This window comes from Staurois parvus, unplaced genomic scaffold (genome assembly GCF_062004578.1).
Source record: "Staurois parvus isolate SC_StPar_1 unplaced genomic scaffold, SC_StPar_1.0 ptg000168l, whole genome shotgun sequence".
NCBI classification, from domain to species: Eukaryota; Metazoa; Chordata; class Amphibia; order Anura; family Ranidae; genus Staurois; species Staurois parvus.
This window is the reverse complement of record NW_028317964.1, coordinates 1,032,041-1,048,691: the sequence shown is the minus strand read 5'-3', so window position 1 is coordinate 1,048,691 and position 16,651 is coordinate 1,032,041. Positions and strand designations below refer to the sequence as shown.

Genomic DNA, 16,651 nt, shown 5'->3' with positions numbered 1-16,651 from the left:
AGTGCGCTCAGTTCACTAAATGTTTTTACGCATGTATGTTTTTTTAAATATCGCATGCAGTAAGAGTCAATTTATTATTATTAGTATTATTATTATACAGTATTTATATAGCGCCAATAGTTTGCTCAGCGCTGTACATTATAGTGGGAGACAGTACAGTAACAATACAATGCGATACACGAGGGGTTTGAGGGCCCTGCTCCTTGGAGCTTACAATCTAGGAGGGAGGGGAGAGTGGTACAGGAGGAAATAGCTGTGGGGGATGGAGTGGTGGGAAGAGCGGAGGAGATCAGCAGTTAGGTGAGGGCGGGGTAGGCTTCTCTGAAGAGATGTGTTTTCAGGGTGCGCCTAAAGGTGAGGTGACAGTCTGATGGATTGGGGTAGCGAGTTCCAGAGGATAGGGGAAGCCCTGGAGAAGTCCTGGAGACGGGCATGGGAGGATGAGACCAGGGAACTGGAGAGTAGGAGGTCTTGTGAGGAGCGGAGAGTGCGTTTTGGGTGGTAGATGGATATCAGGTCGGTGATGTAGTTTGGGGCAGTGTTATGAACAGCTTTGTACGTCAATGTTAGTATTTTGAATTTTATGCCTTGGGCAATTGGAAGCCAGTGGAGGGAATGGCAGAGGGGGGAGGCGGATATGGAGCGGTTGGTGAGGTGGATGAATCTGGCTGCAGAATTCAGGGTAGACTGAAGCGGGGATAGCCTGTGATGGGGTAGGCCGGCAAGGAGGGAGTTGCAGTAGTCAAGTCGTGATATGATAAGGGAGTGGATGAGTTGCTTTGTGGTTTCTGGAGTTAGGAACGAACGTATTTTGGAGATGTTGCGGAGGTGGAGTTATGAAAGTTAGATATTGAATTTACAGTAAATACTGTTCAATTCAATACACATGTGAGATAATTAGTGCAAACAATTTGAGATAAATCATTAAAGTCAATTAACTAAAAAAAATATTCGTTATTTATCTCATGGTACAGGCAATCAATATTTTAGGAAGGTACAAAATCAGAAAAATGGAAACTCTGCACTGACCAGAAAGATAAAAGAAAACAATGCATCAGTGTGGAAATGTTCTTCCCCTAGGGTCTCCCCTGCCCTGAGTTCTGCTCAGGAATGGAAATAAATGCCCATTTCACACAAACATTCCGATCTGGTTCGCCTGTCCGTTTTTCATTAGAACCTCCATTCTCCTCTATGGGGTGGCAGGTGTAACTGTCTGTACACTCAATATCCAACATGCTGGTTGTACCCAAATCAATCAGTGGATCAACTTTGGTACTATCAGCCTGCCCATAGATGGACCAAATCTCGGTCAGTCTCTGCTGAACCGGCTGAGATTCTAAGCATCTATGGCTGGCTTTACTGGCAGAGTTACTAAGTGAAAATAAAGGAAATAAACTACAAAAAGAAAACTAATGTAGTCATCACATCTAAGAATTGGCAAGCTGCAATTTAATAAATATTTGCTTTTGGCTTTAATACCAATTTCAGTAATCAAATCAAGTGTGAAGAAGCCCTTAGTGTTGACATATGTGGCCTCACAGCAAGCAAACTGGTTCAGGTTGGCTGGCTAACTTTTAAGTTAATGTGATGACCAAGGGAGTTTATATGAGAACATGCGTGAAGCCTTGTGGTCCATTGTGTGTGGTCCATTGTAGATGAAAGCCTTGATACAGTGGCTAAGTGGTTAGTACTTCCACCTAGCAGCACTCAGGTCATTGGTTCAAATCCCACCCACAACACTACCTGCATGGAGTGTGCAGGTTATCCTTGTTCCTGTGTGGGTTTCCTCAAACGGACATGTTGGTAGATTCATTGCCTTGTATCTAAATTGGCCCTAGTATATGAATGTGGGTTAGGAACCATAGATTGTGCTCTCCCTGAAGGCAGGGGCTGATGTGAATGTACAATATATGTGAAAATTGACAGTGCTGTATAACTACCTGTAATAAATAATCGCACTAAACAAAGAGTGTACTGCTGACCATCTCCTTGTCTCTTCCAATGACATGGAATGCCCGCCATCTTCAGTGTGAGTGCCGGGAATCCAGAGTCTGAGATACACCCGCTTTTTGCTGTGCTGTGTGCCTTTATACCAGTCTGCTATGGATTTTGTCATAAAACAGATACAGATGTATATAGAGTTACATAAAAATCTATACTGCACTCAGTAACATACTGATATCCTCTTTCCAGGAATTCGCTCGTGGAATATCAACCTTGGCACCTGTGACCTGGACGCACAGCTCAAGCTCTTTGTGACTCGGCATCTTGCTCATTTTTCTCCAGATGTCAAAGGTTTGAATATATTCCTGTTACCTTCCCTTAATGACACCATCATGCACTGTTGTTATATTGTATTAATTAGAGTGGATAGCATTTTCTTTTCAATGACTATCATAAATAAGGAATAAAGAATGTCAGTTTGTTGGAGAAAAGAAAAATAATACGGTAAACATAGTAAATACAAAGCAGTAAATACAAAGTTAAAAAGAGTACAGATGAATGTCCAAACAAGAGGAGCTTATTCTCTCCAACAATTGACAAAGATGGACTGCACCAGACCAAAATCAAATAAAACAGTACAAGGTCATTTAATAGTTCGTTAAAAAAAAGTAAAAAAAAAAAAACAACGCGTTTCGGGGCAACACCACTCAGCAGCTGCTGTCAAGTTGCTACTCCATGAGGAGGGTTTAATATTGGTTCTAATATACTGTAGATCTGTGAAATTGCTGTTTTCTCTGAGCTTTTATCCTTTTATTTTTTTTACCTTTTAGCCTGTGTTGGGCCTTGATGAAGAGGGTTGTCGCCTCCGAAACCTGTTGGCTGTTTTTTAAGACTTTTTTACCAACAATTAAAATTATCTTGGATTCCTTTACCTGGTTTTGGTCTGGTGCTCTTTTCTGTATTCTATGGTTTAAGCTACCATTAGATGTCCACCATGTCTACTGACAGGTGCGTGCCCAAGGAGTTTTGTACTAGGTGTGAGCAGAGCCTGATGGGGATCTGAGAAACTAGTTCACCATTAGAGCCACCTTACTTTTGATTGACAGAACATGGTAGTGAGAGGACCCATAGCCACTATTCAGTCCAATAGCGATTTTTGAATTTGCCCTCTGCTGTGCGCCGTCAATCAAAAGTAAAGACTGGCAGCACTGTGCGGGGTCACATTCATGAGAACTTCCCACCACAGACATGCCCCACTCTAAGCAGTAGTGGACCAATGTATGCCAGCTCAGAGTTGGTCCTTCATCCCAAAAAAAACCCCAAGATTATTTGCACTTGGCTGTAGCCCCCTGACTCTTCCACAATTTCTTGAGAATTTTGCTTTAGATTTACCAAAAACCATATAATATGAGGTCAAACCTAAACAATACTTTCAATTGTATCCAATTAGGCAGGCCCTTGCACTACAGGGTTGAAGGTAAATCTAAAGGAAATTGGGCAGAAATTGGACAGAAAATTGTATAGTGTATTGCCATCCTTAGATCTTTTTTTAAAGGCTAGTTCACACTAGATTTAGTTCAGTTCGCTTTTTTTCTGCATCAAAAATGCATGCACAGTGTTTTCCATGTATTCCAATGGCCCTAGTTCACACTAATGCAGTCAGTTTCCGGTGCAGAAAAAAAAGTAGAACATGCTGCATTTTTTCTGCACAGAAGCATACTGGAACATGGCAAACTGCACTGGAACTGCTTGTGGTGTGAACTGTAAGCAAAAATGTATCCGGAATGTATCCAGAGTGCATTTTTGTAGTGTGAACTGGCCCTAAGTGTTTTTGATATCATTATAGTGCAACACTTCCTCCTTTCTCACCAAGGTGAAAATGAGTGGTCCTGGCGCCTCAGTGCAGCCAGATTCCACACATGCGCAGTTGTACAGAAGGGCTCTGCCTTTGCAATTTTGGCAAATCTGTGAGCTCATGGGCATGAGTGTGCATGTGTGAAGATGTTGCAGTTCTGGAGGTACCAAATCCCAGGTTGTCAGTGCATGGGTGGTAAAACACGGCGCATGCATGAATGTGCCACAGGTCTTTGCCTGGTCCTGAAGTCCATGCAGAGGCCTTTGCCATATCTGCGCACACACCAAATGATGACAGTGCTGGGGGGAGGGGTAATCAGCTTTAAAGTGTTACTAAACCCACAACAGTAAAATCAGTCTGTATATGCAGTAAAGCATGCTTGTTATACTCACTGTGGAACCTAAGGGTTAACCCTCTGCATAACCCTCTGTGTAAAAAGAATGTTTGATCCTGGCTTCTCTGATCCTCCCCTTCCTCTATAGTCCCCAATCCAGCTGCTGATAGAACAGAGCCTTGGTGGCAAGTTGCATATGCTCAGTTTGGTGTGTATTGCTAGAGAGTTTTTATTTCTAGGGAGAGTGCATGTGATCAGCACAGGGCCAATCAGCACTGTCCAAACAGAGGGTCAGGGGTTATGTAGCCTCATAGGACAATCAGGAGAGGATAAAAACTCCTCCTGCAAGCTTTAACCAGTGCCCTCCTGGACACTGATAGAAGCCCCAAGACTGCTATATACTACTGATGAGAAAAGGTATTTAGCAGTTTATGTTTACTAAAATAATTGCATTTCCATGTTCTGTGTACTGTGGGAGACCAGATATAGAGAATAAAGGGTCCTGGGTTTAGTACCAATATTCTTCTTTAAAAATGATACTAAAGGTTCAGCTTTTTTTTTTTAATAATAAACATTAGTTGTAATGGTTTGGCACAGAGCAGTCCAATCCTCCCCTTCTCGGGTCCCCCTAGCACTCCTGGCTCCTCCTCCCCTGCTGAGTTCCCTCAAAGCAAGCTGCTTGCACATGCTCGCTCCTGAGCCGCCTATGTGTGTCCATAAGACACACAGAGCATGGCTTGGCCCTGCCCTGCTTCTTCCTCATGGGCTGTGATTGACAGCTTTGGGAGCCAATGGTTCCTGCTGCTGTGTCTTAGCCAATGAGGAGAGAGAGACCCGGGAGAGCCAGGAATGGGTTCAGGTTAGTATTAGGGGGGCTGTGGGGGGAGCAGCACGCAGAATGTTTTTTTATCTTCGTGCATAGAAAGCATGAACGTAAAAAGAACCTTCTGCCTTTACAGCCACTTTAAGGAAACATCTGCCGGAAAATTATTAGGTCAGATGTGCAAAGCTGATAGAGACCTATCCACATAGACTGAAAGCTGGAATTGTTGTCAGAGGTACATCTACTAAACAGTGACTTGAGGGCTTGTATATGAAATCAGTTATTTTGTGGGTTGTTGTTTTTTTTTTTTAATTGTAATGCGGTGTTACATACTTACATGTTTACTCTTTTATCATTTTACCAGATCTCTAGATATTGCTAGAACTGACTTTCAAAAAATATGTAGTTTCCACAATATGGTCCTGAGCCATGATTCCATTGTAATAATGTAATATTTATTGTATATACTACCTAGGATGATTCAGTAATTCAGTGCAGAGAGTTTCCTCCCACACTTCAAAGACATGCTGGTAGAGTAATTGGCTCCTGTCTAAATTGGCCCTAGTATGTGTATGTATGAATGTGAGTTAGGGACCTTAGATTGTACACCCCTTGAGGGTTAGGGACTGATGTGAATGTACAATATATATGTAAAGTGCTGCATAAATTGACAATGCTATATAAGTGCCTGAAATAAATAAAAATAAATACATAATAATGTGCAAAGGGCAACATCCTACAACAGCCAGTTATAAATCTTTTTTTTTACTACTCTTACTATAAAAAAGACATCTGATATGTTGCTGTGAGCTATTGTACTCTGGGAACCTTACTGAATAAGCCCACTTTTTGCAGCTTTATAGATTTTACAATTGAACCTGACATATGCTATGCTCTGTACTTTCTTCTGATCACAGTGTCCAAGTATTTTCAATGTTTAGTAAAGGTGCTTTGCTGCCACCTAGCAGTGACAAATGAATTACAATGTAAGATCTTCAGCTACAGAATTATACAGTAATGGTGTATTTGATGCCTGGAGAGCTTTTATTTTGAAAAAAATATTTTTTTTCTAGCGGCAAATCACGGATTATTTTGGTCCTTTGTCGCAGGGCCCTTAAAGTGGTTGTAAGCTCTTCGATGTCCACAGTGAAGTGACTGGCCTCAGGAGATACAGAGATTAAACAAAGCCTCCTACATAAATTGTACCTGTTTATTTGCAGCCGGTTGTCCTGTGCATCCTTGTAAAACTCAGAGATTAAGAGCTCCTGTACATGGGATGTTTATGAAAACACTTCTGAATGATGGAAACTGACTGCTGGAAAAAGTAGGTTAAAAAAGGTCTGTTTAGCCGTGTTTGCATACCGCGTTTATGCACGGATGTGTTTAGAAGCGTTTTTTAAAGATAACCTCAGGAAACCTTCCAAAATGCCCAGAATGCACAAAACAGTAAAAAATGAACTGTTTCAGACATTTTGAGAGAAATAGACAGAGCAGAAGCAGAGAGAGCAGTATGTTTTGAGGTTGCCTGTCTTTTCTGGTTGTATTCACTATGGATCCCATCATGCGCATAATGCGGCACATTCTACCATTTTTTCCTTCATGCCAAACCTGGAACTGACTGCGCTGGTGTACCGGGTCCATTTGAATACATGGAAAATGCTTTGCATGCATTTCCGATGATGAAAAAAGGCTCTGGACAGCATTTGGACATGGAACAGTTAAAAAACACTTATAAATGCGGTTAGCCGCGTTTACATGCGTTTACAAGCGTTTGGAGTTTGAAATGCTGATAAAATCTGTTCCTGAACGCAAGTTTGGTGCATTCAAAAAAAGACTGTAACTCAACTGCCTGTAAACGACTGTAAACGACGATGTTTTCATGGACACATAGGAAAACATTAGGGAGAGTTCAGGGGCTGCTGAAAAAAATGCAGAACAGCTCCTGAACGTCAGTTTAGCAGCTGCAGTGTACATGAGCCCTTAAAGGATTTTTCAGACTCACAAATCAGGGGGCGGGGAGATGCAGTTACACACTGTACAAGAGCTCAGAGAGCTGATTGGAGGGAAGTGACCCACCCCCCCTTTCACACAGCTCACAGAAACAGACCTGAGGCTGTCAATCACCTGGAGCTCCTTCCCTTGTCACCTTTTTTAGCTCTTGGTGTCAGAAGTGACAACGGAGGAACTAGACTGCAGAGAGAAATGACACTTGGTACTTTGGAGAGAGGCAAGTAAACACTATAGAAATATGTGTTTTGTTCAGATTTCATGTCTGAGGTTTACAATCACCTTGCAAGGCATGGGTACCATAGGCTGGTGCCTACTCTGCCTATTTGGCAATCCAGCACCATCTACAGCCAATTAGCTGCAGCCACTGATCGGTGTGCCAGAGTGTTCAGGTGCCACTTTCACAGAACAAAATGCCTCGTGGGAAGGGGGGGGGGTCTGAGAGATGTAAAATGTATATTTCATAACAGAATCAATTGAGTGATGTCTCACAGATTACCAATGTTTACTATCACACTAAGAATGTACTGAATGTAGTTACTACATTATAAAGTACTTGTAGCAAAGTATCTCAGTTGCAAGATGTATATACGTTATTGTTCGTTTATTTAAAGCCAAACTCCGGGAAACTTGAAAATTTTTTAGCTGCTCATTTAGGTCTAGGAGGCATAGAAAAGAACATTTACTTACCCAGTCATCTGCTGCTTTGCACTGCTGGACCAGTCCCCCCACATCATCTTCTCCCCCATGCTCCAGCAGTCTAAGGGCTTGACATAATCAAGACCAATGCAGGTTCCATAGCTCTACAATGGACCTGAGAATGCCAAAGGACAGCCCACTGCCGCAACATGGGGGGGGAGTGGCGGATCAGGTAAGTAAAAACGCTTTTACCCTGCCCTAGAATAAACAAGCAGTTAAACTTTACAGTGTGGCTGCACCCTCACTTGCTCGTGAGAACTTACAATCTAAAAGGGAGAAGAAAGTGATACAAAAGTTAATAACTGTGAAGGATGAGCTGATGGAGAAGTTAAAAGTTCAGTTTATTGGGTGGAGGTGGGATAGGCTACTTTGAAGAGATGAGTTTTCAGTGATTGCTTAAAGGCATACAGAGTAGGAGATAGCTGGACAGATTGGGGTAGGGAGTTCCAGAGGAAGGCTGGAGAAGTAATGGAAGTGAGCATGGGAGGAGGTGACAAGGTAATCTGAGAGCATTAGGTCTTAGAAGGAGTGAAGACGATGGTTTGGGTTATATTTTGAAATGAGGTTGGTGTTGTATTTCAGGGCAAAGTTGTGAATGGCTTTGTCTGTTGTTAGTTTTCTATTCCTTGGTTGATCAGAAGCCAGTGAAGGGATTGGCAGAGAGGGGTGGCAGACACTAAGCAGTCAGATATTTAAATTTGCACATTGATGATTGGATATTTGTAATCAAGACTTGCTAACCTACTCTGATGAATTGTAATTAGTTTGCATTTTTTTTATATTATTAGGTTTTTGGGTTTTTTTTAACGATTTCTTCACACCAAATTTCAAGGAAACTCTTGTTTTGTTAGAATAGAAGCAAAAAAAAATACTTAAAAATAAATAAATAATATATTAAAATATATATCAATTATAAATATGTATATTTATTAAAATGTTATATATATATATATATATAAAAATAATTATATATATATATATATATATATATACAGTTGCAAGAAAAAGTATGTGAACCCCTTGGGATTACGTGGAGTTTTGCATGAATTGGGCATAAAATGTGCTCTGAACGTCATCTAAGTCACAACAATAGAAGAACACAGTCTGCTGAACATAATACTACACAAACATTAGATGTTGCCATGGTTTATTGCACATAACATGTAAACATTCACAGTGCAGGGAGGAAAAAGTATGTGAGGCCCTAGCTTACTGACTTCTCCCAGAGCTAATTGGAGCCAGGAGTGAGCCAACCTTGACTCCAATCAGTGTGATGATATTGGATGTGTTGCTGACAGCCTCCTGCCCTTAAAAAACACACACCTGTTTTGGGTTTACTGGTTTCAAGAAGCACTGTCTGATGTGAACCATGCCTCGCAGAAAAGAGCTCTCAGAAGACCTACGATCAAGAATTGTTGACTTGCATGAAGCTGGAAAGGGTTACAAAAGTATCTCCAAAAGTCTTGATGTTCATGTGTCCACGGTAAGACAGACTGTCTACAAATGCAGAAAGTTTAGCACTGTTGCTACTCTCCCTAGGCGTGGTCGTCCTGTAAAAATGACTGCAAGAGCACAGCGCAGAATGCTGCATGAGGTAAAGAAGAATCCCAGAGTGTCAGCTAAAGAGCTACAGAAATCTCTGGCACATGCTAACATTTTTGTTGACACATCTACAATAAGGAAAACATTAACAAGAATGGAGTACATGGGAGGACACCACGGAGGAAGCCATTGCTGTCCAAAAAGAATATTGCAGCACGTTTGAAGTTTGCAAAAGAGCACCTGGATGTTCCACAGCACTACTGGCAAAATATACTGTGGACAGATGAAACCAAGATTGAGTTGTTTGGGAAGAACACACAACACTATGTGTGGAGAAAAAAAGGCACAGCACACCAACATCAAAACCTCATCCCCACTGTAAAACATGGCGGAGGGAGCATCTTGGTTTGGGGCTGCTTTGCTGCCTCAGGGCCTGGACGGATTGTTGTCATTGATGGGAAAATGAATTCCAGAGTTTATCAAGACATTTTGCAGGAAAACGTACGACCATCTTTCCGCCAACTGAAGCTCCGCAGAGGATGGGTGATGTAACAGGACAATGACCCAAAGCATACAAGTAATTCAACAAAACAATGGCTGCAACAGCACAGAATACGCCTTCTGGAGTGGCCCAGTCAGAGTCCTGACCTCAACCCAATTGAAATGCTGTGGCATGACCTTAAGAGAGCGATTCACACCAGACATCCCAAGAATATTGCTACACTGAAACAGTTTTGTGAAGAAGAGTGGTCCAAAATGACTCCAGATCGTTGTGCAGGTCTGATCTGCAACTACAGGAAACGTTTGGTTGAGGTTATTGCTACCAAAGGAGGGTCAACCAGTTATTAAGTCCAAAGGTTCACATACTTTTTCCTCCCTGCACTGTGAATGTTTACATGTTATGTGCAATTAAATCATGGCAACATCTAATGTTTGTGTAGTATTATGTTCAGCAGCCTGTGTTCTTCTATTGTTGTGACTTAGATGACGTTCAGAGCACATTTTATGCCCAATTCATGCAAACCTCCACGTAATCCCAAGGGGTTCACATACTTTTTCTTGCAACTGTATATATACATATATATTCCCCTAGATCAGGGGTGGGCAAACTTTTTGACTTGAGGGCCGCAATGGGTTCATATATTGGACCCGGGGGCCGGACCAAGAGTAGATGAATGATGTGTATGTGTCATCCATAGTAAGTATAGTAATATTCCCCCATAGTAAGCATAGTAATTCATCCCCCATATAGTAATTCATCCCCCATATAGTAATTCATCCCCCATAGTAATTCATCCCCCATAGTAATTCATCCCCCATATAGTAATTCATCCCCCATAGTAATTCATCCCCCATATAGTAATTCATCCCCCATATAGTAATTCATCCCCCATAGTAATTCATCCCCCCCATAGTAATTCATCCCCCCCATAGTAATTAATTCCCCATATTAATTAATCCCCCATATTAAGTCCCCAAGTCCCCCCTGTGTCAATTCACTTACCTTTGCTCCGCGCGTTCCTCTCGCCGTCTTCCCGCGCCGTTCCGGTGTAGCATGAAAATCTGTCTCCTATGAGGATCTGCCCCCCTCGACGTATCTGCGCATGTGCCAGTTTCAGGCATTAGCAGCCGATCGGCGATCTCCGGCACATGCACAGATACGTCGAGGGGGACAGATCCTCATAGGAGACAGATTTTCATGCTACACCGGTCTTCAGGGCGGACTGTGAGAGGAGCCTAGCGGGAGCCTAGCTCTGCGGGCCGGATTAAAAGGTCCGCCGGGCCGTAGTTTGCCCATTGCTGCCCTAGATTGTAAGCTCCAAGGAGCAGGGCCCTCCTGTCCCTCTTGTATTGAACTGTATTGTTGTTGTATTGTCTCCCGTTATATTGTAAAGCACTGAGCAAACTGTTGGCGCCATATAAATCCTGTATAATAATAATAATATATTAAAAAAAATTCCTGTTATGCTCCATGCCCCAGTGCAGTGCCTGCCTGTATGTTATATATAATATATCATATAATGTAATTTTAGTAAAGAATGAATTTTAAATTACTTATACATTTGAAACTGCCAGTAGCTGTGATCTCCCTAAACTGAGAAAAACTGACAATATCCTTCCTCTGCAGCCATGGCAATAGTTCTGTTTATAGATGGGGTTTCCCAGTATTCTCATACCCCCTACTGAGAGAGAGAGAAGCTTGTGTTTCACTTCAGTTACAAATAATGCACAAATTAAGCCCATGGGACATCCTGTCCTCTCTGTACCAGGCTGGCTTCCATGTAGGTATACATTTTGGTTCTCTACAGTTTCCAACCATAATTGATTCTTTGAGAGTCACTATTTATCCATTCGGAATAAGAAATGCTGAATCTTTCCAGTGCTTTGATAAGGTGGTTAGTTTATTCACCTAAAATAAACATTTATTACTATATTTATTACAAATGTTTCTTTTTAATAAATTAACTCCTTAGGTCCTTTTGCACATGGTGCCATCTAGCTGCATTGCATCTTTCCTGTCATTTTAAACTGCCTGGCAGGAACAAGTGCAGCATCCCGCACTTCTTCTCTGGAAGGCTGTGGCTGGATGGGACCGAAAGCTGTGTTTTGAGCCCTTTGTGTTCAGGGATGAATACCTAGAATACAGGTCTTCTGCATTCAGCCTGTTTCACATAGGCTTCAGCTTCTATAAGAGCAGTTTGAACAGCAAGCTTTGACACAGCATTTGCAGAGATTACAGCAAGCTTTGTTGAAGCTTTTAAAGTGCCATTCAGCTCCAGTTTGTAAATGTTAAACACAGATTCTAATTGGTGTGCTGATTGCCACTTTAAACAAGCTGCTAGCAGGCTTCAACACTTCTTAAAGCTTATGAAAGCCTGCTGAAGCCTGCTAGCAGACCAAGTGGTACCTGTGTTTTTGGCCCTATCCCTGTAATGCCTATATCACACAGGCTTCAGCTTGTATAAGGGCAGTGTGAACAGCAAGCTTTTGCAAAGCATTTGCAGAGCTTTCAGCAAGCATTGTTGAGAGCTTTTAAAGTACCATTCAGCTTCAGTTTGTAAATGTTGAACACAGATCCTAATGGGTGTGCTGATTGCCACGTTAAGCAAGCTGCTAGCATGCTTCAACGCGTCTTAAAGCTTATGAAAGCCTGCTGAAGCCTGCTAGTAGTACTTTGAAAGCTTCAACAATGCTTGCTGAAAGCTCTGCAAATGCTGTGCCAAAGCTTGCTGTTCACACTGCTCTTATACAGGCTGAAGCCTGTGTGAAATAGGCCTTCCATCATTCCCATCCAGCCGCAGTCTTTACTGACTCCCGGATACACTGCAGCTCAATGGCCCCATCTGCAAAGGGTCCTACACTCCACTGTACCTATCTATCTGTACAAATAAGGAATTCAGAGCTGTCCTTATTTCTGCATATCAGCAAATCATTTTCAATTTTTCATTTACCAAAGGGAATTTTCCATGGCAACTTTAAATTTCTTTGTTTGCTATAAAGTAGCACAAACTGAGACAACTCCTCCTGAAGCCAATAGTTAGATAGATATACAGTATTCCAATCTGCAGTACTAGGGAGTTGGAAGACTGGATATGTGGCTTTGCTCTGAGTTGCAGTGTCAGCAAGTTGCAAACTTGGGTGGATGTTGGAGGCGGTGTCTTGATATCCTTTCATGCTAATAAATATTCATCAATATGTTGGTGTCATCATACACTAGGGGGTGTATTTTTCAAAAATGTGCAGAGCTATTCATTCTGTGAAGCTGCACAAATATTTGATATGTGTGAACGGGGGGGGGGGGGGGGTGCACAAATGAAATTATATTAGGTTACTTTCTCTCCAGGTCAAGTGTTATTTACAGAGTACAGTGACTCAGAAAAATAACACATCAGAACCACTAGATGGAGCACACCATAATAGTAAACAAATATTTATTTCCTATGAAAGTTCCACCTAGTGGCCATAATGCAATATGTTTTCCTGAACTCTAAGGTCGATGCTAACGGCTTTAAAGTGATGTTAAACCCTCAGCTTGTTAAGTACTTTTGGCAGCTGATTTATTCACATACTAAGTATGTAGCTTCTTTACCTTTCAATCTTTGCCTATGTTCCAGTTTAAGGGTGGCTCCTTTCGCTTGGAGCATCCTATGGAGCCACCCTTGGATGCAGGGACTAGAGTTGTGTCTCCCTACATTGTGCGCATCACACAACCTTGTACCCTAAGATGACACGGCACTCCTCTGCTCCTCCCTCCTCCCCGCTGCCTTCCTTCTCCAAGCTAACAGACTGAATGGAGACTGCATTGTTCACTTTTAACACTTTCCTGTGATGACTCCCACATAGTTTAAAAATATTCTTCCCAAATATATTGTCATATATTTGAAATACTACAATTTTGGCCATATTCAATACATTTCAAAATATATTTCTATATATTTATAATATATATATATATATATATATATATACACACACACACACACACTGCGTGTTGAAATGCGTTTTTATTACAAAATATATGAAAAGTATTTTTAAAAATACATTTCAAATATACAGCATGTCTTTAAAAATACAAATCTTCATTTTTGGATGCATTTACAAATATATGTAAAAATATATGTTGAAATGACTTTTTATATGTTAAAAAAAAAATCTGAAGAATATATTTTAAAAATACATATTTTTAAAAATATGTTTTTAAAATATATTCTGCAGATTTTTTTTTTTTACAAAAAAGTCATTTTAACATATATTTTTACATATATTTGTAAATGCATTCCAAAAATGTAGATTTGCATTTTTAAAGACATACAGTATATTTGAAATGTTTTTTTTTTTTAATATTTTTCACATATTTTGCAATAAAAACACATTTCAACATGCAGTATATATATATATATATATATATATATATATATATATATATATACACGCACACACACTCCAAAGACATGCTGGTAGGTTAATTGGATCCTGTCTAAATTGTCCCTAGTATGTGTATGTATGAATATAAGTTAGGGACCATTAGATTGTACACCCCTTGAGGGTTAGGGACTGATGTGAATGTACAATATATATGTAAAGTGCTGCGTAAATTGACGGCGCTATACAAGTATCTGAAATAAATAAATATTATATATATATATATATATATATATTATATAGTATTTATAAAGCGCCAATAGTTCGCTCAGCGCTGTACATTACAAAGGGGGACAGAACATGTGACAGAACAATAACAATACAATGCAAAACATGAGGGGATCGATAGATATATATATATTTTTTTAAATATATTGAATAAAATTTGTAGTATTCCAAATATATGGCAATATATTTGGGAAGAATATTTTTAAAATTAATTTCAAATATATTTTTTTACATGTATTTCAAATATATTTTTCTTCCATATGGAAGTTCAGGGAAGCAGCACTGAGAGAATAGGAGCCAGCAGCATTGAAGGTTGCAAACTGCAAGTGATGGGGTAGGAACTGCTTACTGGGAAATGTTTATTTTATTGTGCTAAATGTTTTAAAAAAATGAAGGTTTAATACTACTTTAGGTCTGAATGCAAACTTGTGTTATTTTTAACAAATAGTTGTTTTCATTAGCATTCCCCGGTGCATCTGTTTAATTTATGTCATGTAGAGAGCACTGATGTATTTTATATTCTATAACATTCACTCCGTTCTCTTAGCAGAATGGATCTATTGTGAAATCATTTTGAAATAACTGTCAGATTGATGGCCAGTCCCATAAGGCAGTTTGTATCATGATCTGCAGCAGGGTAAGGGCTGGAATGTTCATGTAGACATTGCACAGAGCATGCAACCATCTCCAGACTGCTGCAGAACAGGTGGTGCTGTAACAAGGGTATGCTTGAGTTGCTATGGCAACAGAACTCTCCTGTTCCTATCCACAGATCTTAGCAAACTGCAGATATTTTTCAGATAAACCATTGCAAAGAAGTATGTGAGAAATACAAATGTAAACTGTTAGCAACTGTAAAAAAAAACAGTTAACTATGCAGTATGCTAAATACTAATGGTGTAAAACACAAATAAATTCCATAAATTGTATTCTATTTGTAATGTCTTCCTTCATTTTGTAAAGCGCTGCGCAAATTATAGGCGCTGTATAAATCCCGTATAATAAAAAATATGTTTTTTTACATGAATATGTGGACACAAATATGAGCCAACCTCCCCACTTACCCCAACTATAAAGAGTCTCCACTGAGCTTCCTTTTATTCTATTTGAATTGCTTCCACAAGAATGTTTTAATCTATAGTATGTCTAGAATTACAACCAAAAATTTCCAGGGACTCACTGAGATGCTGAGCAGTGTATTTATAAAAACATTTGCAGAGCTATTTGTTTCATGAAACTGCATATGTGCTCATTTTGTGCTAATAGGAGCAAACATGAATGTCATTAGGCTATTTTCTCTCCAGGTCGAATGTTCTTCATAGAATGAATCAGGAAATAATGAAATCAGAGAGGAGCTAAAAATATTGCAGGAGGGAACTCCGACATGGATAGGCCGTATTAACCTGGTAAAAATGATAATAGTACCAAAAATCATATATAGATATCAAATGATACCAATTAAACTCCCAGAGATCTTTTTTAAGTTAATTAAGAAACTGATAACAAAATACATATGGAGGAATAAAAAACCAAGACTGTCATATGAGTTGTTGAGTAGGAGGAAAGAAAGAGGTGGTTTAGGGCTTCCAGATTTTAAAAGATACTACAAAGCTGTAGTATTGGCAAGAACTATAGACTGGATACAGAACCAAAAAAAAAGTTGGGTGAGAATAGAGAATGAACTTAGTGGAACAGATTTGGGTAAGGTGATATGGGTTCCAACACAGTATAGGGGCCTAAATGATAATGTAAATACATACACTTTGAATGTTTTAAAAATTTGGGATAATTTACACAAAAGTATGAAATGGTCTTTTAATTCAACACTGATTTCACTAAAAAACACTGAGTTTTTCCCCCCTGGTAGAGAAGAAATAGGAGGAAGGTGGTTTAAAAAGGAAGAGGTTCAATTAAGAGATATTTTGGTGGGGGATAAAATAGGATCATTTGGGGAATTGAAAAAAAAAGAGGGGGAGATTTTCACTAAATTAGACAAGTGGCGGTATTTTCAATTGAGGAGTTTTGTTGGAAGTTTACCAAAACCTTTAAGGACAAGAGACAACTGGAACTTGTTTGAAAAGGTTTTGGGTACACAAGGTGATGGGAAACACGGGATTGCTAAGGTATATAAAATACTCACCGAACTAGATATAAACACAAAGCCAACATATATAACAAAATGGGAAATTGATATGGGAAGCGTGATAGATGAGGAGAAGCAGAGGAGAATGTATAGATTAACCCACGAAAACATTTCTATGAGAGAAGTAGAGATGAACTATAAGTGTTTGACAAG

The 16,651-nt window shown here is 39.9% G+C and overlaps 1 protein-coding gene across 1 annotated transcript in view; it reads left to right on the top strand.

Annotated features, from left to right (window-relative positions):
• Window positions 1-16,651, top strand: part of MAP1A (microtubule associated protein 1A) — a 228,449-nt gene that overhangs the window by 70,445 nt on the left and 141,353 nt on the right. Inside the window, exon 2 of the mRNA XM_089676391.1 lies at window positions 2,194-2,295. Within this exon, the coding sequence (XP_089532517.1) occupies window positions 2,194-2,295 (102 nt within the window). The remainder of the gene's footprint in view (window positions 1-2,193; window positions 2,296-16,651) is intronic.